The sequence below is a fragment of the Urocitellus parryii genome, chromosome 4 (genome assembly GCF_045843805.1).
Source record: "Urocitellus parryii isolate mUroPar1 chromosome 4, mUroPar1.hap1, whole genome shotgun sequence".
In the NCBI taxonomy this organism is placed as follows: Eukaryota; Metazoa; Chordata; class Mammalia; order Rodentia; family Sciuridae; genus Urocitellus; species Urocitellus parryii.
The window spans coordinates 196,291,864-196,315,633 of NC_135534.1; the positions used below are offsets into that span (position 1 = coordinate 196,291,864).

A 23,770-nucleotide genomic window follows, 5' to 3' on the forward strand; every position below is an offset into this window, starting at 1 on the left:
CAACAAAAAGAGAGAGAGAGAGAGAGAGAGAGAGAGAGAGAGAGAGAGAGAGAAAGAAGAAGAAGAAGAAGAAGAAGAAGAAGGAGGAGGAGGAGGAGGAGGAGGAGGAGGAGGAGGAGGAGGAGGAGGAGGAGGAGAAGGAGAAGAAGAGGAGGAGGAGGAAGAGGAGGAGGAGGAGGAGGAGGAGGAGGAGGAGGAGAGAGGGGAGGGGAGGGGAGGGGAAGGGAGGATGCCAAACTCTTGGCTCTCTATGGTGAAAGTTTCCATCTCAGTTTGTGACGTTGAGCTTCAAAAACATCATTATTGGCTACAACTTGACATGGTATTAGAAATGATGCAGTTTGTTTTTCTTGCTCTCCATCTAGGATTGGGAAACTGAAGCTCATGGTGGGGTAATGCTTTTCTGAAGATAACCCAGCTGATTAGCCACAAGAGCCAGGTCCAAACCCCAAAATCTTGCTTTCAAAAGTTTAAAATTTCCCGGCTTCACCAGCCCCACCATCCATCTCCAACCACTGGGAAAATTAAATAATTGAAGGAGTAATCATTTTTCAGGAGAAAAGGACAATGTTTGGATTAATCACATATCTATTTACAACCTAAAACTTTTACTTCATATTTTAAAAACATACAAGAAATCTCCAGGCATTTTAGGCACTCATTTTATTTTTTAAAATGCTTACATTGCTTTCAATAGGCAACAGACACAATCCTGAGCACTAACGGAACTGATTTTTATATCAGACCATGAAGTAGGTAGTTTGGTGCCCCTATTTTGTAGGATTAGGGCACAATGAAGTTGGCTAATTTGCTCAAGGACCAGCTGTGAATAGACAGTAGAATGCAAACCCTAGCGAGGCTCCAAATCATAGTTTTGGACTTTGTATATTACACTTACTCTCCACACTCAAAGAGGGCAGTCCTGAGGCTCAGTATACTAAGAGAAAAAATTAATAATAAGTGCTGAAAACCAAAGTATATGATCCCCAGAAAACCTCTAGCACCCTATTACAGAGAGTTGATATGCAAGAGTTCAAATCATGTTTCAACTATGAACCGTTATTCTCTCAAGCCCTGTTTCCCCATCTGTCAAATGGGTACAATGGTATCTAATTCAAATGCTGTTAGAGTGACATAGGATCACATCTGCCTAAATAATTACAGACATACCATAATATCTCAATAAAGGGCAGCATAAGATTGATGAGAGCCTGGTTTGTGTTAGAGGCTTGGTTCTCAGCTTGGCATTATTGGGAGGTGTTGAAACCATAAGGAGGGGGGCTTATTAGGAGGAAGTTAGGTGATTGGGGACTCTTTCTTTATTTTTGCTTTCCACCACCATGAGATGAAGAGTCAACTCTTCTGCCACACATTCCCACCAGGATGTACTTGGTCTCAAACCAACGGGGTGAAGTAAAGATGGAAAGAAGACTCTAAATTTGTGAGACAAATATAAACCTTTTCTCCTTTAAGTTGATTATCTCAGGTATACTGTCACAATAAATGGAAAGCTGACTAACCTAACATGATAACTTAGAGCTCTGCACTGATTGATTTATTTAGTGAGCTGACTGAAGACAGGAGACTGCCCCTAATGACCTATGCTCTCTTGGCCAGCCTGACTCCCGTGAATGACATAGAGCTCATCTTAGAGAGAGTTCTGTTAACGAGGTAACAGCCCTTTCAATAAACTCAAATTCAAATTGGATAAGAAAATAGAATTTAAAAGTTTTGTATTTAAAGTTTCTTGTCTAAAAGGATACAAGACTCTCCAAAGGAAAGAAGTACAGACCTCACTTTATAGAAAATAGGTCCTGTTGACTACCCCCCCCCCAAGTTACTGGAGGCTGAGGCATTAGGGTAAAGGCTGAAAATGAGCAAAAGGGAATACATCCCAGCACAAGTCACAGATGGGAAGAAGGATGGATCTATCTTACTGGGCAAATCCATGTCCCATGGATAAGGAGGGGGTATCTGGAGGGAATGTGTAACATGAATCATCTTCTTATCCTGCACCATCTCAACTCTGGTTCTAACCCACTCGAAGTGGTTTCTGTTCCTTGGGAATTAAAGTTCCCGACTGCTTTTTAGCAATCAGTAAAATTTCTTTGTAAAAGCATTTTATCAAATGCTTTTTTTTTCATTTCAGTCCAAATAATCATCATAATACATTTTCATCATGAACCTCTTTTATGGATTCCTCGGATTTTAAATAGACTAATGGGTGCAGGTTCATAGGCCTCCACAGCTCCTTTCGAGCTGCATGACCCTGTGAAAGCAGAATCCCTGGTGCCTCCTGTGCTCCCAGTGCTAGATGGGGGCTCGGGGTTCACAGAAACCAGTCATTTTCAAACTCTACTCCGTAAAGCTCTGCTTTTTATCTGCGGTACACAGTGGCTCCAAGGTAAGATTTTGTTTGATCAAAGGGATTTTTTTTTTGGCTAAAGACTTACATAAATTCAAATATTAAAAATACAAACATGTCCTCTCATTTATCAGATGAGGGAACTAAGGCCTGGGGGGTAAAGCAGAATTAATAAGTTGCAAAAGCTGCTGTGAGCACTGGATTTGGAATCAAGGATTCCATTACCAAGGCTGTCAGTTACTAACTGTGTAACCTTGGGGAAGATTTGAGTCTTCATGTCCTCCCTGCTCTATAAGATGGAAATACCACTGCTGGCTTTAACACAGCTGTTTTTAACAAATTTAAAGTTTGTGAAGTTAGAAGCATTAACACCCTATACACAGTCCATTCACTCACCAAATGTTTGAGCCCTATTATGTGCTCACTACCTACTTGGCATCTCTTCCTGGAAATGTCAAGGATTCTCAAGCTTATCGTGTCTAAAACTGATCTTGCTGTCTTCTTTCCAAACCTCCCAAGGTGTTCTAGTTCAGTGAGGGGTACCAACATCCATCAACTTAACTAACATGTGCATATTTAAACAAGGCTCCTGAACATCATCTCAGTACCTCTTCTCTTCAACTGTAATATCCAATACACCATCAAACCCTGCTCATTGCCCCTTCTAACTATCTGAGAATCTCTGCATATTTCCTGTCTTATTTCTGGTACCATCTCCTCCTCCAAAGTATAGGTCACATGTTACATCTCCCTGATCTACCTGCACGCTCCCTCAGATCTCTGCACCACAGTCGGATACTTAGACTTCTGCTTTTCCTCAACATGGCCTTTCCTAACTTCACTGATCACATGAACTCCCCACTCAACATCATTTGCTCACAGCAGCTCCTCCTTCTTTAAGCATGGACACTTGAAATGTCACGACCATTTGTATGGTTGTGTCATTAACGCCTTTCTCACAAAACTCAAAGCTCCACAAAGGCAGAGCCAGCTTTAGATTTTAACCCACTTTATGACCTTGGGTAACTGATGTTCCTCCACTGTGACTCATTTTTCTGAACCACGAAAATCAGGAAATAGCTAAATTACTGTAAAAGAGAAGTGATTGACAGTCTTGACAATCTGTGAGTGCTTTGAATATATATATATATTCACACATATATATGCACATATCGATACACATGCATATACATATACTTACATACATATGTATGTGTGTTTATTTACACACACACACACACACACACACACACACACACACAGACCAAGAATCAATATGCCTTTGACTCTCCACTCTCTTGGGGTTTGATAAGTGCTCTTACTTTGTCTTCTGAGGACAACAGAGACCATATATCATGTGACCACAAACTGGATTATGCTATTCATTATTTCATCCAATGGAGATTTACTGAGTTCCCACTCCATGTCAGCTGCTATGCCTGGCTCTGGACCCTCTAAACTGACAAGAGTCTGGGTCACTGAGTTTTCCCCTCACCGTAGACCTAATTGCAATTAGATGAGGCCCTCCTCCGGGCTTTGCAAAGGCCCTCTCGTGCCGTAGGCTATCTGAGGCTCTCTACCTGAATTCTCCAGGTCCTTGTATGCTTCAGCCCATGACTTGGCCATGTTGGCCAGCGTGTACTCCAGGATCTGGATGTCGGTGACTGGGCAGTTGCACTGCGGGAACTCCTCGGCACACTGACATCGGCACTGGCTGCTCTGGCACACGTACTCGCCCTCGCCATTGCACATGATGTAGCTCAAGGCCGACTGGACAAACTTCTCTTGCAGATACTGAGGGAAGATTATCTGAAGACCTGTGTGAGAATAGCAAGAGGGGGAAACAGAAAGGTTAAAAAAAGGTGTTTCATTAACAGTTTCCAAAGGTGATACACAGGAATCCAAAGCCGCTAGATTTCTCCCTGTGTATTAAAATCAGACTATTTCTGGGCCTCTGTGGGTCCAGACAGGGCATAACCAGCCAGGCCTGCAGTTCCTTCACTTCTACTTCAGCTTCTCAGGTCACGACCTTGGCCATCTCTGAAATGCACACTACACAACGTGATATTAGTCCTGAGTCTAGGGCAGATCTGATATGTACCTTTTCCATTCGTGGAGAAAATCTTTATTGAAAGCAGAATACTATTATTTATCTTTCTTTATTTCCTTCATTTATTTTCTGTCCCTTTCTTAAAATATTTATGAACCCTATTTATGAAGAACAAGTCCTGAGCTGGGCACCATCTACAGAGATTAAAAAAGAAAAAGAAAAAAAGAAAAAGAACACAATCTTTGCCCTAGAGGAGTTTCCAATATAATCAGCAGGATAGACAGTGGACACACATCATCCTAACAGCTTTGTAGGCACAGAGCGGAGATGGCCATGGGAGGCACTGGACAGCCTGGACTGCAAATAATGTGGCCTAGATAGCAAGGCAACCTGTACAGGGGACAGAACTGAAAATAAGCGAGAGATCACCACCACGTTATAAGAGCAGGAAAGACACTGTAAAAAGTGTAAAAGTGGAACAGAAAGAGCAAAACATTAACAAATGAGTCTGGGAGCTCTGGATAAACAAATGAGCTTGGATGGAAGCGGGTACAGTGCTGCAGGAAAACAGGTTGTAAAGAGGCTAGACTGCAAAGGGCTTTAGTATAGACGGAGGAATTTGGGGTTCATCTGGTGGGTCACAGGTATGTGCTGAGAGACTTCAAGAGAAAGAAGGATATAATTAGAACCATGAAATTTAATACCACTATGTATCATAAAATCTAAAATACCAGTTAGAAGGCCATCAGAGATAACTAGTTGTCTCTTCTTTGCTCTAAAACTAAACATACTGAGGACCTTTATAGCTAGCCCATGGTTTTAGGATGAGTACTCTAAACCGCATGGCATGATCTTTTCGCTGTATTTGAATAATCAAAGTCTTACTCCTGAGAGCCAGTGACCGAGAAGGATTTATCTGGACACGGGGAGAACTCTGGTACCTTGAAATGTCAGCAGAAAGCATTGATTGCCTGTATAGCCCCAACAGAAGGACGACTCTGGAGCAGCTCAACTCATTAAGGCACTTTCAACCTGGGAGGGCTCTCTCCAGCTCATTTGAAGCTGTTAACAGCTTTAGGCTCCGATACATATGGGGGTAACAGTTTCATTACCCAGCATGTAGGAGAGAACTGTATTCTTATTTGGATTGCTCTTTATTATCATTCATGCTTCAGAGACACCCCCTAATCCTACTCATCAGGGACTTGCCGAATACACTTGACACACACTGTGGCTTGCTAATTCACAGTTGTATTTCTAGAGTTTGTCTTTCCCTCTTGTTCCTTCAAATTATATGTGTGTGTGTGTATGTGTGTATGTTTATATATGATGAAAATATATATAAATTATAAACCCCCAATACTTGAGCCAGTCCTTGTATGGCAGGTAAAATGACCATTTCAGAGGGACACCGTGGGAAAGATCCTGCCTCGTGGCAAGAAGCCACAGCAGTAGGTAAGAGCTAGTCATCACACCTGTTGTGCCCCTCTAACTACATAAATCTTCTCAGACAAATGATTTGGCCTCTGAGGCCCCACTTCCTCTTGTGTTCAGATAAAGAACATTTTAATACCAACATCAGAGAACTGTTAGGAAGACTAAAAGAAAGATCTCTGCAAACTATCTGGAACATTCCTGGGCACACAGCAATCGAACAACTTATTATCTATTCCTACTGTTGATGTGATGAAGAAGAAGATGATGGTGATGATGATGTCACACCTATGATGTAATTTTTGAGGTTTCAACAGAACCGTTAGGATAAATGGAGGAACAACAGGTGCAGGTATTTAGTCGGAAGAGGAGCATTTTCAGGAATTTGTCTTTCGTTGTTGGGAGAACTCTCACAGGGAAGAGGGTTCAGAACTCTGTGCCTGTTGAACCAGAGGGCTGTTCAGGAATGTCCATATTCCATCTACATGGAAGGTTGCTAACAGAACTAGGCAGCTGGACAATGGTCACCTGCAAAGCTGGGTAGCCTCCATACCCACAAGGAAGGGGTCCATATGAAACTGATTGCTTGGAAAACTACTGCCCAGGGGTATGATACCCATGTCAGAAGGTCAGGCAAAACCAATCGAATTGTAAAGTCCCTTCTAACCTGAGTCTACAATTCCTTCAGAGTATGCATTATTGAGTCATTTTATCTGTATCACCATTTTCTCTTCCAAAGCACAATTTATTTTTAGCTGATTCCAATCCCCCGTAGGCAACTGGGTCTATGGATTGGGGTTAAGTTTCTGTTGCTTAGAGGAACTCTACAGACTATATTCTCAGTGCCATTTTTCTAGCTTGCTCATCATTTTCTTTCTCCCTTTTGTAGGGGATAAAATATTCTATTCTTGGTCCCAGCCCAAAAGGAATTTGGGGAGAGCATTTTTAGAAAATTGCGTCAAATCATTTCTCCATTTGGCAAGGATACAAAAGGCAGTATTACCTACCCTGTTTAATGCAACTGAAAACAGATGAAGTTTGGGGTTGGGGGGTTTTCTGGGAGCAGCTGAAACACAAAACTGACTGCTCTTTAAAAATGGAAACTCAGAACATGCCGAGCTGTCTCAGAGGTAGAATCTCCTGGGCAATTTCAAAAGAGAATAATGAAGACATAGCAATTAAAAAGCACTTTTCTGCAAAATGTCATTACTGTTTAAAGTTACATAACCATTTCTACGGCAGCGGAGGTTCACACAGCAGTCACAGCCAGAGTCGTCTCCCGATGACCTGTGTCCAACAAAGAGGCCCATTGCTGACCCCCTAGATTGGCGCCCAAACCCTGCCGGCTTCAATGGGAGTCATAAATAATTTGGAGGGGGATTTGGCCTGGGGAACCACTGTTTGAAAGATATACAGCTGCCGGCTGGGGTGGAATATTCTGTCCCCATGGTTCCCAAAGACACACACACACACCCAGGGAAAGGAAAACTGAGAAAATCGGAGAGAAAAAGGCCGCCATTATTGCCAAGCACATAAATTGGCCTCACAAAACCCAGGAAAGCGATGGTTGAGAGTTGCATTTGAACACCGACGCGCCACCACAGAACATATGGGATATTCTCCCTCTAATCTTGTTGACTTTTTTAAAGATCTTGTGATAGTTTAAAGCTGAATGCATCACTATTCCACCTGAGCCATCTTCCCTCCTTTTCCTGAACTCGAGCTCCATCCCTGTTGGTCCTTCCCCTTATCCCACCTTCAGTATGTGCATCTCACAATACGCTTTGTGTTTTGTGTTTGGTAGGCAGTTCTCTCGTTCTGGGATCTTATTTCTCTCTCTCTCTATCTGTCACACGAGGGGCCACTTCTCTGTCCTTGCCTGCCTCCTTTGTGTCTCCCAACAGTCTCTTCTTGACTCACAACACACTAGGCACTCTGCCATTTGGGGGGGCCTTTCCAATGGGTCTGAATTGTTCCTCTTACAGTTTTGCTCTTGCCCTTCCCAGTACCCCCAGAATATTCTTTCTCACACGTCTGCTTGTGCCCTTTTTCTAAAGCGCAGACTTTCCCAGAGTACTCAAGTTGAAATGTCTTTCTGTTTCCTTCAAAAGAATTAAATAAGGGCTTATGTTAGGTTATAAGTTTGTTATTTTTTTTTCCATATCTTCCATTAAAAAATGAATTCGGGGAGGAAGGGGACTGTTTGTTCACTACAGATCCCAGAGTGTAAAATGAGGCAAAGCTCCCATTAGATTTTGGGACTGGGAGAACTGAAATGTTAGGTGACCCATCCAAAACCTCTTAACTAAAGGAACAAAGGAAAACAGAATGAAGAATCAAATTCAGAAACTCAGACTATTTTTTTTTTTTTTGATACTAGGGATTAAAGCCAGAGGTACTCAGCCTCCGGAACATACTCCCAGCCCTCTTTACTTTTTACTTGAGACAGAGTCTCACTAAGTTGCTGAGACTGGCTTTGACCTTGAGATCCTCCTGCTTCAGCCTCCTGAGTTCTGAAACAATCAAGATCCTCCACCTCTCCAGCGGGAGATAACAGGTTCTAAGGTGAACTCCTGGCTCAATATTCCTAGATATCTCTAGCATAGAGCAACTGGCAATGTCTTAGGTTCTCTGATACTCAGAATTTCTTTACCTGTAAATTGAAATACCAACCCCCTGACTTACTAATGAGGGAAGAAAACACATAAACACACTTAAACCACAATCTGCCTGCTATGGACTGGAAGTCTGTGACCCCCAAACAATCCACATGTGGAAACCGAGACCTCCAACACGGTGCGATTAGGAAGCAGATCCTCTGAAAGGCGATTAGGGGAAGTTGAGATCACAAAGGAGGTGCCTCCCCCAGGGGATTAGGTCTCTTACAAGAAAAGACCCTGGAGCTTATCCCTTGTCTTTCAAGCAAAGGCCATGTGAGCCCACGGTGCCAAAGGCACTGCCTGTAAGCCACGAAGCTGAGCCTCACCAGTCACCATCTCTGCTGTCCCTGTGACATCCCACTCCAGGTCCCCCAGAACCGTGTCTTTTGTGTGAGCTGAAGTGTTTGTTATACCAGCCTAAGCATGCCAAGATGTAATTAAATGTGCAATGAATGTTATGTTTTTCCCTTTAACCCCACATCAGATCAGGATCCATTCCCAGAACCAAATTCATGCTTTTCCTGGGAAACCTTTCTTAATGGATAAATGGGTTTTAGGGGATAAATGATCCACTGAAGAACAATCTAGAAAGTACACAAAGCATGGTAAAGGTCTCAACAACAGAACTCCTTCCAGTTGAGAATCAATCTGGTTATCGCCTTCTTTTCTGATGAAGATTCACTCCTGCCAGGCACAGTGGCGTACATCTGTAATCCCAGTGGCCCGGGAGGCTGAGGCAGGAGGATCGCAAGTTCAAAGCCAGCCTCAGCATCTTAGTGAGGCCTTAAGCAATATAGTAAGACCCTGTCTCGAAATTTAAAAATAAAAATAAATAAAAAGGGCTGCAGATGTGGCTCAGTGGTTAAGTGCCCCTATTTTTAATACCTAATAGCAAAGACAAACAAACAAAAAATTCAACCCCTTTTATGTGTATATTTACTTCAAAGTTACCTAGAGAAAAAAAAATGGTTCTTGAGTCTTAAAGGACATGAAAACTCTGAAGGAAAAGAATGGCACAGAGTAGAGATTGGGGAGCTCATTAGAATAAAAGCATGTCTTATCACATAAAAGGTTAAGGATCCTTGCCCATTACAGGTAGGAACTCTGACACTCAGGAACTCAGTGCATGTTGAGTCTCAACCACTGAAGGACATCCAAGGAGCAGAAGAACTTTCAGGGGGCTCATGCATTGGATCCTGGAGACCCTCCTGACACCACCCACATTGCTGTCTAAAACAGGCAGCTGGTTTCCTGACCATGCTGTGTGAGGCTGGGGGCCATCCAACATCTACAAAGGAAGCCTTAATCAATGGCAGCTGCAGGTGCACCACACACATAGGATCCCAGTCTGGTTGCCATCTTGGAGATGGATCCTCCTCTTGCTGATAGGATCTCTTAGCTGCCTCCTCCTTCCTTCAAAATAGTGCATGGGGAATTGGAGGAGATGGAGAGGAGGTTTAATATATCTCACACATGCTTTTTATCTTCTCACTGAACAGAGGGGTGATTTGAAGACTCAAAACCAAAGCACAAAGTTCAAAAACAAGAGAAAAAAAGGCTTTGACCGGTGATTAAAACATCAAGATAGCATTGTGCCAGGCACATAATAGGTGTTTGATAGATATATTTCCTACATTGAGTAAGTCAGTGATTTATTATGAAGACGAAAGAAAATAAGCTTGAAGATAAACCACTATGGGAAACATCGTGCTGGGATTTAGGTTGACTTTTGAAACATGAGCACAATCCAGACAGATAAAGGCGGGCAGCTCTAGGTGCCATAGCAGAGGGCACACCTTGAACACACACAGGTCAGGGTGCGGACACTTTGGATTGGTGGAGGTCCTATTCCAGCCAGAGACCATCATGGATGGCTTCTGACTAGCTTTGTTTTGTTTTATCCTAGATCCTAATCGCCTAATCCAGTGGATTTTCTCTTTGGGGACCTATTTCATTAGATATTAAGTTCATGATCTCTTACATGACCAGAAGGAAGAGGGAGAAAATCCAGGTTCTCTTCTGGCTGAGTGTAAACATTTTCCCACCCTGTTCTTGCCTCTGAACGTGGACCCCTGAAGATATTTCCGAGCCCTCTAGGCAGCCCAGCTGTTGTCGTGTACCTGCTAAGTTCTGCCTGTCAAATCCTGTCCATTTCTGAAAAGCACAAGGTGAGAGAACAACAAGGACTGCACCTTTTGCAAAAGGTGGTCCCGATCCCCTTCCTTGTGAAAGCTCAGGGATTTCAGACTGGCAGCTAAAGGACTTTATGGCTCACACAGCCAAGCTGAATTCCAGTGTAATGAAGGCATGCGGGTCAATTACCCATCTGTTTGTGTTTCTATTGCTGTGAATTACAGTATCCATCGCTGACAGCTCATTGGAGTGGAATGAAAATAAGACAATAATTCACCCGGTGAAACTGTGCAGAAAGGGCGAAAAGGCTATGACCTCATTCAGAAGTTCAGCCCTGTCTCTGCGATGGGTCATTTACACTCTGGGAAATGAAGAAAGGCAGCTACCTGGGGGAGCCAAGGGTGAGTTCTGGCTCCCTCCATGTAGGATGAGGAAATGCCCCCTCCTGGGGAGGGGATTAGGTTGTATTTGCAACTATCATCATCTGTCCTGCAGGATCTTGAGAGTAGACTTGGAATCCTTAGGTGAAAAATATAGGTAGATGGAACTCAGGACAATAAGGCAAAAGCCTTTTCAGATAGCTGAAGTTCTGAAGAACGACATGGGCTGTGTTGGTAGGTAGGGGACTCCTTGCCATTGAAAATGGACAAGCAGAGTTTCAAAGATGACATGAAGGAAGGCTTTATCTAATGCCAAGATCAAATGGCATCGGTGGACTGGATTATCATTAATTCATGTTGAGTGACACCCTCACACTCACGCAAAGTGGCACCTTTTTAAGATCATAACAACCTCTGAACTCAGACATATCTATACAACACACTCCAGCCAAGGAACTGTAAGTGCATGTGATACCTCGCTTACAAAATGAAACTCAGAGTACAACTTCATCAGTTTCTCCTTTGCATGAGGCCACAATGCTCCAGGTAGAGACCACCGAGGAGCAGAATCATCATAGACTATGACCACCCCATGCAGCCTAAGCAAGAAAGAAGCATTTACCTTTGCACCCCAGAGGCTCAGGAATTGTCTGTCAGCTGTATGTAACTGACCCTGTACTGACAGACACAGGAATTGGCAAACTGTGGCCAATAGGCCAAACTGATCTGTAGCCTATTTTTGTAAATAAAAAAAAAAAGTCATGCACATGGAAAAGTTGAATAGTTGCAATAGAGACCATGTGGCCCACAAAGCCTAAAATAATTACCATCTTGCTCTTTAAAGAAAAAGTTTGTCAACCTCTGTACTAGATAACCATTAAGATTTATTCCAACTTTTATTTTTCTATGATTTTACTCTGAGTGGTTGTTCCTTCTTTTATTAAGCAAAGATTGATTTGGCATGCGATATGTCCCAGGTACTGTTCTAGGCTCTGAAGAAAGGGCAAGACACTAGAAACACTGTCCTTGCTCTCTTGGATCTTACTGTAAGAAAGAAAGACAGCAATTAATAAATAAAAAAACAGACAAGGGTTAATATTAACAAAAGGGATTGGGAGCAGACCGACTTCTAAATGACAATTTTAACTATAAAAAAGATAAGGGATAAGGAGGCCAACATAATTTTTATTCAATTTCATCATGAAGATACTCTTGAAACTTTAAAGAAGAGCTTGATTCAATTTAAATATAAGCTGCTTCACAGTATTCATGATAAAAACCAAACTTGATTCCTGTAAGAACGGGTGCTATCTGATTCCTGGCTGAACTGATGTCTCCAAATCCTACCCACCCAGGCCCCCCTCTTCTACCTCCTGCTGTGCCCCTGAACACACCAGGTTCTTCCCCATTCAGATTGTGCCTCCAGCTCTGACCAACAACTTGATCTTGGAGAAGCTTAGGGGCCTAACTTCTGTGTTCCTCAGTTTTTCTTTCACAGAAATTTATACAACGATCCAACCCAAAAGAGTAAATTTGGCTATCTGTCAATGATGCATCAATGAACCTAAATATAAAAATCAAATCCATACCACCCATGAAGTTGCAGGCTACGTGTGAAACTGATGCCAATTCCTGTTCTTGCCTGACTTTCTACGGCTTCCTCTAGAAGCCATGGGCAGCCTCAGGTAGCTCATCTGCTGGCAACAAAAACACCTTGAGCATATTCTGAGATTCTCACAGAAACACTACTGCATCTGATTATGTATGCTGATGCTCACATTCCCCCGTCTGACAGCTCCTTGAGTGCAGGAGGCTTTCCTCATCCCTTTTCCTGTCATCTAGCAGATTAGTAGGTGCCCAGCAATGTGTTGGAAGGAAGGTGGATTTAGATGGAAGTGTTTCAGAGATGCCCGCTGTTCACTCTACGGTGAGCAGCCCCACCTCTCTAGGCCTCTCTTCTTAAGCAGAACCTGGATCTTCATTCCCAATATCATAGCCTGAGACCTGAAGCTATTCTGACTTCATCTCAGAAGTCACAGACCAGTACTCAGAAAGATCTGAGTAAAAAAATATACAGATCCTAAAAAAGAGAGATCAATAGTAGCAAAAGACTTGACCGCTAATTTCAGCACAGTTTTTTTTTTTTTTTGGATCGGTTATTATAAGATATGATTCTTGAAGATAACTGTAATATATGGCTTTCCAAAATACAAAGCACAGCGCTAGATCATAGTAGGTATGCAAAAATGAAAGTACTTTCTTCATCATCTATTAATAACTCCTTCCATCCACTCTGGGTTTAGTTAAGTGTTACACTGGATGCTGAAATCATGGTGTCTGACCTCAAGAAGCTTGAGTTGTATGACATAAGAAGACTCGTTAGTGTACAATGATAATAACATGTAAATATAATCCAGCACAAGTTTCCAGTAGGACTGAAAAGAAAAGCCTCCATTTCTGTAAGAGAAGAGATCAAAAAAGTTATTTTGGACGGGATTGAACCTGAGAGGTAATGTATAGTACAGCATTTTCCAAGTTGTATGCCTTGGAATCAAAGATCTGCAAATATCCCCAGGCTCAAACACATTCGGAAAACTCTGGACACTTAATTCCCCTCTTGAGACTCATAATACCCATTAGCACAGTGAAGGCACTGAGAAGTCCTGTAGTGAATAAATGTGGTTTATGTCATTTAATCCAGTGTTTCCATATTACGGAGCTTTCTCAAAATTAATCAGTGGTAATAAGTAACCTCAAAATCCCAGTGACTTATGACCACAAAGGTTTATTTCTTGCTCATGTTTAATGTTGTCTAGGCTCTGGCTCTGCTCCTGATGAAAGAGTAGACCAATCAGGAATATGCTGTTCTCATGGTACATGAAAGGGAGCAGAAGACAAGCTAGGCGATGTCTCCTGAAGTACCTGCTCCAAGGTGAAGTACCATGTCCTCTCCCATTACACTGGCCCAAGCAGATCACGTGGCCACAACCAGTATTGACTGAACAGGCACCACAATCCTCCCGCAGCACAGCACTGCCAATCACATTGCAGCACACCAGAGCCCGTAGAATCTCTCAGAGGAGCCAGCAAATAATGCAACCATGAAATCTACTGCAAAATACAGCGAACGTTTTTCATAACTTAATTACCAAATGATCCAGCAGTTTAACTCCTAGGAAGATATCCAAAAGAATTGTACATAGGTATTAAAACAAAAACGTGGACATGAGTGTTTGTATCAGCTCTAATCCTAAAAATTAAAAGGTGGAGATAACCTCAATGTCATGAGCTGATGGTGGATAAATGAAATGGGGTGTAATCTATACAACAGAATACCAGTTTAGCCATGAAAAGAATAGAATACTGCTAGTGCATGCTATACTGTAGATGGACCTCAAAAATTTTAAGTGAAAGGAGCCAGGCACATACACATACAAAAAAAAAAAAAATCACGTGCTACATAATTCTATATATTTAAAATATCCAGAATAAGAAAATTCACAGAGAACAAAGCCATGGCCAGAGGTTGAAGAGAGGGGGTGGTAAGGAATAAAGGCTTAATGGCTACAGAATTTATGCTTGTATGATGAAAAGTTCCGGAAATAGTGATGATAGTTGCACAACTTCATGAACAAACTTAATGCCACCAAGCTGTACATCTTAAAATGGTTAAAATGTTAAATTTTACCTGGTATATATTTTAGCACCATAAAAATTTAAATTCGAAGCAAATTGACTGGACAGCTGAAACTAATTCAAATCAGTGAACATTTATTGAACATCTACTCTGAGCTAAACACTATACAAGAGAGAAGCAAACAATGAACACATTGTAAAGCATGTGGTTTCTATTCTCAGGGTTCTCAGTTACAATTCAGGTGCACTTAAGTACACTTGTGCCCATGAGACCTGACAGAATTATTAGAATATAATAAAAGGCACATCAAAAGTGCTGCATTTGCAGTGCAAAAGGAAAGTTAAATTCTAAGGTGAACTATGAGGGAAACAATAAGGATTGACTCAATCATTTTTAAAAACAAACAGGTACCATATCTATAAGCAGTCAATAAACTCATTATCTTGGGTGACTTATTCAGGTTTTGGCTACCTGAAGCCTGATTTCTGTACAATCAATGCTATCGACAAGGAATCCAAAGGGACATGATTTTTTAAGTAGAACGAACGACCACATCGATCATTTATCTGTCAGGATTTTCCACCCTGCAAACTTGGCCTTGAGTTTATTAGTAAGGGACAGCCACACATAACCATGCCGATGTTAACTCCTGAGGAGTCTTGTCTCCGCATCAGCTCACACCCAACTGTAAGCCCTCCTTCCTGCTCAAGTCTGAGTGTGGAGCTTATTCTAGATCCCAGGTTTCTCCAGGTCAGAGGCAGCCTTTTAAGAGTCTTCTACTCATGAACTATTCTAAGGCTGAGTGATTATCTATTCTAGGGGTATTTAATCTTTTCTGGCTATGGATCCTTTTAAGAAAATGAGAAATGGAAATCAGTCCCATCTACACATACACAATAGGCAAGTGGCTTAAAAAAAAAGATTACAGACTCTCTAAAGTAAATAGGGTTTACGGTGCTCTTACATAGAAAGAGATATAAAAAACACTTGCTCTAATAAAAACCACAGTTATTATCTGCATACCCCAGATTGAGAATCAGCATGGAAAAAATTTTTTCAGAGCACTGTGTTCAAATTCTTGCTCTGCCACCTTCAAGACAATTCTTTAACTTCTATAAGCCTCCATCTTAAAAATATGGAAAATTGGGCTGTGTTGAGGTTCATATGAGATGCCGATCTAAAGAAATGAGCCCTCCATCCAGTGCATGGTAATTACCTGTAATAGCTATGACAATTACTATGTCAGTCCCCTTGGTCTTGAGATATATGTTTTCCAGTTAAATGCTGAACAAAACCCTAGGAGGTGAAGATGTTCTTCCCATTTTGCAGACTGAAACATCCAGGGAAGATCAGAGATTTAATTAACTTGTCCAAAGATTTATCACTGTCAGCTCTTCTCTGCTGGTCCTCTCCATTCGATTTTCTTTTTGATTGAGTCTCTGATTGACATCTTCAGTCCCCTTCTTGAAGAACCCTTTTTCTCCTCAGACACAGCACAAAACAGGGTGCTTCTTGGCACATAAAAGAAAACCAACATTTGGATGGAGCCAGCTGGGTGGAAATCAGAGATCTCAGTTGTCAATAAAGCATAGCTTTTTTATTGAGCAAGCTTCTTAGGGCCACAGGAAGGTAGACACACTGGATTCTCACCAGTGTCTCTTAGGTCACTGCTAATTAGACAAGCAGATCCTGACGAGGAGCCATTGCCTAACTCTGGCCTGGGAAAGGGAGATTGGAATTCCATCCTCATGAAGGGCCTTAGATGCTAAGCTCCTTATACAAAAAAAAAAAAAAAAAAAAAAAGTGGCTCTTAAATATTTTAGGGACCTGGGGGAGCCATGGAAAGTTTTTAGGCAAGGGTCAATCCTAATTACTCATGCTTTAGAAAGATTAATCCAAAAGTGTGACCTAATGTACACTGAATATCAACCCATCAAGAAAACCTTTTGATCACTGGGTTGAGCCATAAAGAGAATAATCAAACTCAGGTTTATCTTTTAAGGGGCCAAGTATGCATTCTATGAATATGTATTTGGTTTAACCTTCTGCTCTATGATTTTTCCACTTTAACTAGTACAGTGATTGTTCTCAGCATTTGGTGCATCGTAAATAATTGTAAGGTCTTGTGGACTGATTTATCAAGTTTCTACTTAGGTAAGGAACACTGCACTTGTTCATTTAGCAAATATTTAAAGAGCATGTGATACCAGCAAGGCACATAGGCCATGGATGATGTAAAGATAAAGTAAATGTTTTGCAAATACCATGTTGATCAAGGTGGTACAAAGGATGCCTAACATATTTTAATGCCTAATCTGAGCCAGATATTGTTGCATATTGTTTTAAGCATCATACTCACAATAACCCTATGATGTAGGTTAGGAATACAGTCTCAAAAGCTGCATTGACTTGTCTGAGATCAATTAGTGTGCAAAGGTCAGATCTAGTACTTGGCTAGAAGTCTTTCTCAGTCCAAGGCTTTTTATTGAAACCACTCTTCTACATTGGAACTCTTTTATAATGAAGAAAATGATGAAGGTCATAATATAGAAGGCAAGAGAAGCCAAATGGCTTCTCTGAAGAAGTGGCATTTGGAGGAATCAATTGCATGACCCTTGCCTGGATGATGTAGCATCCAGTGCAGCAGAAAAAGCACAGCCCTTTTAAGAATGTGATCCTCACAAAGAAGCACAGTGTTCAGCAAGACACAGATCCTCAGGAAATGGTCATCATGGTTGAACTGGATTCGGTGCAATGTGGGTAGGAAGTGGAAAAAGGTTAGAGAAAACAGAGCTCATTATGGACCCTGGTTTTCTCATTCATTCATTCATCCTTTCATTTCTTAATTCATTCCGCAAATATTTCTGAATCGTGTCTGTAAACTAGGCTCTCTATGTATTCTGCTAGAAAAACGAGATGGGGCTTACTCCCTAGTGATTTGTGCTCCAATGGGGAAGTCAGATTAGTAACAGGAGGTGTATACTATTGTGTTAATCCTAGGGAAGAAGAAGGGTAGGGTGTCTAATAGCCTGGGGAAGGGAGATGAAGAAAACTTCCTGGGAGAGGTGGGAAGTTAGGAATTGGAGAGAGACAGCATGAAAAAGGTACAGAGTGACACAAAATTGAAAGTTATAAACAATGTCTGTGAGAAATTCCATAGGCCTAGAGTGCAGATGTGGGCATCTGTTGGATAGCAGAGTAAGAAAATCCAAGAAGAGAGGCAAGAATTAGATGCTGAAGAGCCTGGTGCTAGTTTATGTCTAAATTATACAGCAAGAAGTCTCCACAGAGGCTGTGACATGTTATGGAGGGAAGTGACAGTATTTGATTTGGGCTCTAAGAAGACTGTGCTGGGTGCTGTGATGGGGTGGGTCAGCGGGAGTAGAGGAGAACTAAGAGGCTCGTTTAGTAACCCATGCGATGGTCCAGGGTGGGGACAAATGAGGACATGAAGTCCTGAACGAAGGCTGGCATAGAGAAGGATGATTGCGATGAGGGGACATTTGTGTGGATCATTGAAAGATGGATCAAACTCGAAAGAAGAGAAGAGCAATGACGTTTAAGGCATGAAGAACATCTGGATGCATAAAAGGTCAGAGATGGAGCCAAGTCTGGAAGAAACTTCCATTTCAAGAGGAGAAACAGGACACTGAAAAGTGAGGGTCAAAGAGGAGAATTTGGAGGGAAGGGATAAGAAAGAGGAGAAGGGGAGATGACTTGAGACCAAGACAGAAAATGGACCATTTGAATGGGAAAATGAGAGAGAGGCTCTCAGAACACAGTAGTCTCAGATGACCTCGTCTGGAGGTTTAGGCCAATGGGAAGTGTTGCCTCAAGTTAGCAATCCTTGATTCCTTCTCCTCTCACTGGCTTAGTGCCCCCATCTTCTAACCATCTTCACCCTCCTCCCATCCATCTTTCTCTTTCAGAAATAAAATGAGCTAACAACCTCATTCCTTCTACACTGAGGGAAAAAATAGCATACGCTATTGAATCTAAGTTGCCATTCATGGTAAAGCATACAGTTGCTTTATATACACTAGGAAAATAACACCTTGCCAATTAAACTGCGACACACCATCGATTGTAAGAAGCATTCTCATTTCAGAGATATTAAATCTAAAGAATCGTGCAACTTAAAATCGATGACAAGTAATCAAAAAGCTCAACAGAATGCCTCCATTTACCATGTCTATGAGGTGCACCCACCCTGATGCCGTCTTCCCTCCACTCCTACTGTTCACAAGGGCTGGGAGCTCCCACCTAAGATGAATGAATGTTTCACACAAGACCCTATTCACTCTGTGTGCTCGCCTTTGATGCTAAAATCAGCACCTCTTGCTCACAGCAACAATATTTTCCTCTCAACAAAATAATTCCCATAGTTACACAAAAGTTTTATTGTTTCTACGTTTAAAAAGAAGGGAAAAAAATCACTTGACACCACATCACCTTGTGCTATTGTGCCATTAACTATAATACTCCTCTGTAGAATTTGCTCTTGAACTCACTCTACTTAGAATCTCACCCTTGTAATTGGACTGAAACACTTCTTGTGGAGGTCACCGATGACTTCCATGTTGCTCAATCCATTACTCCTTTCCCAATCCCCATCTTAATTATCCTATTAGTAGCATTTGATATAGCTGACCACTATCTCTGTTTTTTCTTTCCTTTTTTTCTGCTTGCTTGTATTTGTTTTGAAGTATTAGGGGTGAAACACAGGGCCTAGCTCATGCTAGACAAGTGCTCTGCCACAAAGCAACATCCTTAACTCACTATCTGTTTTGGAAAATATTCCTTAATTGATGTCCAGAACACCATACTCTCTTGGCACTCTACCCTCTCCCAGGCACTCCTGAACTTCTTGTTCTTCACTAAACCATTGTCCCAACCTTGCTATATTTAATTCTTTGTGACTCCATAAATTTATTCTTTAATTCTTCTTTCTACACCCTCTCCCAAGGTATTCTTGTCCAAGCACATATCACTAAGTGGTATTTCTATGCTAAAACTGATATTTCTAGACCTCTCCTCTGACTTTCTGAATTTTCCCACTCCACATCTACATTTGCATATTTCATAGACTTCTCAACTTGAGGTTTTAACCCAATTTCTCAGAGCTCATCAAAAATGGCCATTCCCACAGTCTTGTCACATGAATGAGAGGCAATGTCATCAGTACCATTGCTTAGGCAGACCTCAAAATTGCCCTTGACTTCTCTCCTTCTCTTATAAGCATTTTCTGGTCCATTGGCAAATAATGTTAGCAGGTCTTAAAAATATAGCCATGAATTCCAGTACTTCACATCACCTTCATTTCCCCTTACCTTGATAAACACAATAGCTCCCTAACTGGGGTCCTCGTCATGTTTCTGTCCTGAATGGTCGTTTTGACTCAACAGCCATAATGATCCACTTAAAATGTAAGTCAGGTCAAGTGACTCCTCTGCCCAAATTTTCAACGGCGTTTCATTTCATCTGGAGTAAAACCTAATCTAAATTCGTTTCCATGGTCTACAAATTTCTACATGATCTGCTCCCAAACTATCTCTCTGACTGTAAAGAAAATATATTTCTTTGCTTACTTGTTTATTATCAGCTCCCCCGATACCCACACCAAATATAAGCTCCAAAATGACTGAGTTAGCTTATTCTCTTCTGCTTCTCCTCTTCTTAAAGCCATATTTGATGTATAGTTGATGCCCATTAAAAGATTGTTAAATAAATGAGTAACCATATGAAAGAATAAATCTCTATACCATCCATAGATTTCAGCAAAATATTCTCTCTGCATCTCTTTTCACATCAATGAGCTACTGAGGCAGAGCTCTGTGTACTTCACCAGATGGATACTAGATTAAATTACATGACAATGTCGGTAAAACACACAATGGGCTTCTTGGAGAGAGAAGTATAAAAATAAGAAGTTATCATTATGCCATTAGTGTTATTACTACTAGTTCGATTGTTGCTGCTATGACTACTAATAGCCTCTGCTCATTTCCAGGGTCCTTTCTCATTTCTAATCTTCTCCAGGACTCTTCTTTCTTTTTTTGCCATTTCACTCTACTGTTGCTCTGTTTTAATGAACACTGTATGAAACACCACAAGCTGGAGGTCATTAGTGTGCCCTTCATATCCTCCTCAATCCCACATAACAAATCTTGGCAGAATCTCTCCTGCCAGTCTCATTCAAAGGAATGGGAAAGGAATAGAGAAATAGATGGCAACATCATTTCAAGAAGGAGGAGCTTTGAAGTCAGGATGGCTGAGTTAAAATTCCAGCTCAATTGCTCATTGAGTAGCCTCTCTGAGCCCCAGTTTTCTCACCTGCAAATTAGGGATGTTATATATGATTTGCTCATAGGAATCATGTGATCACTAAAATTGTAATAGATTATTCAGGTACAGTGGCACATGACTATCATCTCAGAGGCTCAGGAGGCTGAGGCAGGAGGATTGCAAGTTCAAAGCCAACTTCTGCAAAAGCAAGTTTCTAAGCAACTTAGTGAGACCCTGCCTCTAAATAAAATACTAAACAGGGATGGGGCTGTGGCTCAGGGATCAAGTGCCCCTGAGTTCAATCTCAGGTATTCCCCTCCGCCAAGAAATTGTAATAAACTAACTATCTAATAAAATAAATTTGCTAAAAAGGAATAAATTAAATAGAAATAGGAAAGCATAAACCAAATAAAAATAAATTTCTGCAGTCACTGGTACATATTAAAGCACTGATTAAATACAATTCATTGTTACTTCTGTCTTCCCTGCTCTCAGTCCATGTGGCCTGTCCATACCTGAGCTAGATTACCTCTTCCTCTTTAATGCCTCTCTGTTGGATCCATGTTTTCTATTTGCAGAGGATGTCAAGATGGGACACATGATTCAATCCATGTTTAGATGCACACTGCATATACAGAAATGCATTTCTATATACATAAATGATGTGTGTACATAGCTCTATGAAATCTCACAAATCAAAGGTACCCATGTGCTTCTACCCAGATTAAGAAACAGAACATTATCAATAAGCCCAGTAACCTCACTTCCCCTGTTATTGTTTGGAGGTGCAACATCCCCCAAAGCATAATCTAGTGGCACTACTGGGAGGTGTTTGAAACTGTCACAGGTGGGAACTAGTTGAAAGGAATGAGTTCTTGAGGGTGTGTCCTTGGCAACCATACTGTGCACCCTGCTCCCTTCTCTCTGTCTCTCTGTCTGTCTCTCTTCTTTCCTACAAGGTTAGCAGCTCTTCACCACACCCTCTTGACCATGATATACTCTGACTCACCACAAACCCACAGCAATGGAGCCAACTGGACATGGACTGAAACACCTGAAACTGAGCCCAAACAAATCTTCCCTCCTCTAAGTTGATTTTCACAAGGATTTTGTACAGCAATGACAAGGTGACTAGCACATCCCCCTCAAGTAACTGCCCCATTTCTCTCCCCAAATATTAACTGATTTTTAAAAATATTTTTTAGTTATCAGTGGACCTTTTTTAAAAATTTATTTATATGTGGTGCTGAGAATTGAGCCTAGTGCCTCACACATGCTAGACAAGTGCTCTACTTCTATCACTGAGCCACAACCCCAGGCCAAACATTAACTCCTTCTGTATTGACTTCTAAAAGCATTATTTGATTAAATATTAAATATGTAGTTTTTAGTACATAATGCCAAGAATTTTCAATAATGGTTATAACTAACTCATGCTCTCATAGGCATGAGTTATGTGCTTCACATGGCCCCTTTTTGATATTGTCAGTGGTTTTCATTTGCCATACTGATTACTGTGCTATGATTGATACTAGATTGTACTATTACTTTAGATTTTTTATGTATTTCAATTTGTTATACATGATGCAGAATGCAATTCATCTCATATTACACATAGAAAGCATAATTTTCAAGTTACTGACTGTACACAAAGTATTTCACACCATTCGTGTCTTCTACATGTAGTTAGGGTAATGATGTCTAACTCATTCAACCATCATTCCTTCCCGCCTCTCTTCCCCTCCCTCCCCTCTGCCCTATCTAAAGTTCCTCCATTCCTCCCATGCTCCCCTCCCCTCCCAATCACCATTATGAGTCAGCATCCTCATATCAAAGAAAACATTCAACCTTTTGTTTTTTGGGATTGGCTCCCTTCACTTAGCATTATATTCTCCAACTTCATCCATTTACCTGCAAATACCATGATTTTATTTTCTTTAATGTCACTTTAGATTTTTCTGGAGACTAGGAAAGATGAGTGCCTTTTCAAATATTTACTTGCCCATTTCATATTCTTCTCGGTGAAGTACCTGCTCATATCTTTTGTCCATTTTCTTTTCTGATGCTTTTTTTGAATTGATTTTAGGGGTTCTTTATATATTCTGCAGAAGTTTTCCTAGTCAGATATATGGATGATAAATATTTTGTTCTGTTATATGATTTGCATTTTCGTTCTATTGCATTCCTTCTGTAAGTTTCATTCTATATTTTGATGACAAGCATTTCTCTTTTTAATATAGCCCAACTTTTTTCATTTCCTTTATACTTAATTTTTTGAATCCTACTAAATAAATATCAGCATACTCAAAAGCCATGAGATATTCTCCTGTCTTGTACTTAAGGAAAAGTTTCTATATTTTACCTTCAACTAGGAGAGTATTATTCTTCCTTAGACATCTATTTTTCTATAACTCCTCCACCTAGACAGAGAGAATAAATTACTCCCTTTTCTCAATTCCCACAATTCTATGTATTACTTTCATTTTTCCTATTATATTATGCATTACCTTGAATCATAGATATCTACCTGTCCACCTTCACTATCAGCATCAAATCCCATTCGCTCAATTATCTACATTTTTCATGATCTTTTTATTGAAACCTGATGTAATGGCTTTAATATCTCTAGAACTGGTCTCTCTCTTTCTACCCCAACTGCTAACTTCATGGTCAAAACTTGTATCATTGCATCTTGAGAACTCAGTAACCTCCTACGCTGTCACTAAATGATTCCCCTCTCTAAATGATTGCCCACACAGAATCAAGAGTAATCTTCCAAAATACTATTCTATTCATACTACTTCCTCTTTCTAAATGTCCACAGAT

General features: G+C 41.0%; 1 protein-coding gene across 1 annotated transcript in view; it reads right to left on the reverse strand.

Annotated features, from left to right (window-relative positions):
• The window catches only part of Brinp1 (BMP/retinoic acid inducible neural specific 1), a 119,834-nt gene that overhangs the window by 26,186 nt on the left and 69,878 nt on the right, over positions 1–23,770 (reverse strand). The window contains exon 5 of the mRNA XM_026408649.2: positions 3,946–4,182. Coding sequence (XP_026264434.1) covers positions 3,946–4,182 — 237 coding nt within the window. The remainder of the gene's footprint in view (positions 1–3,945; positions 4,183–23,770) is intronic.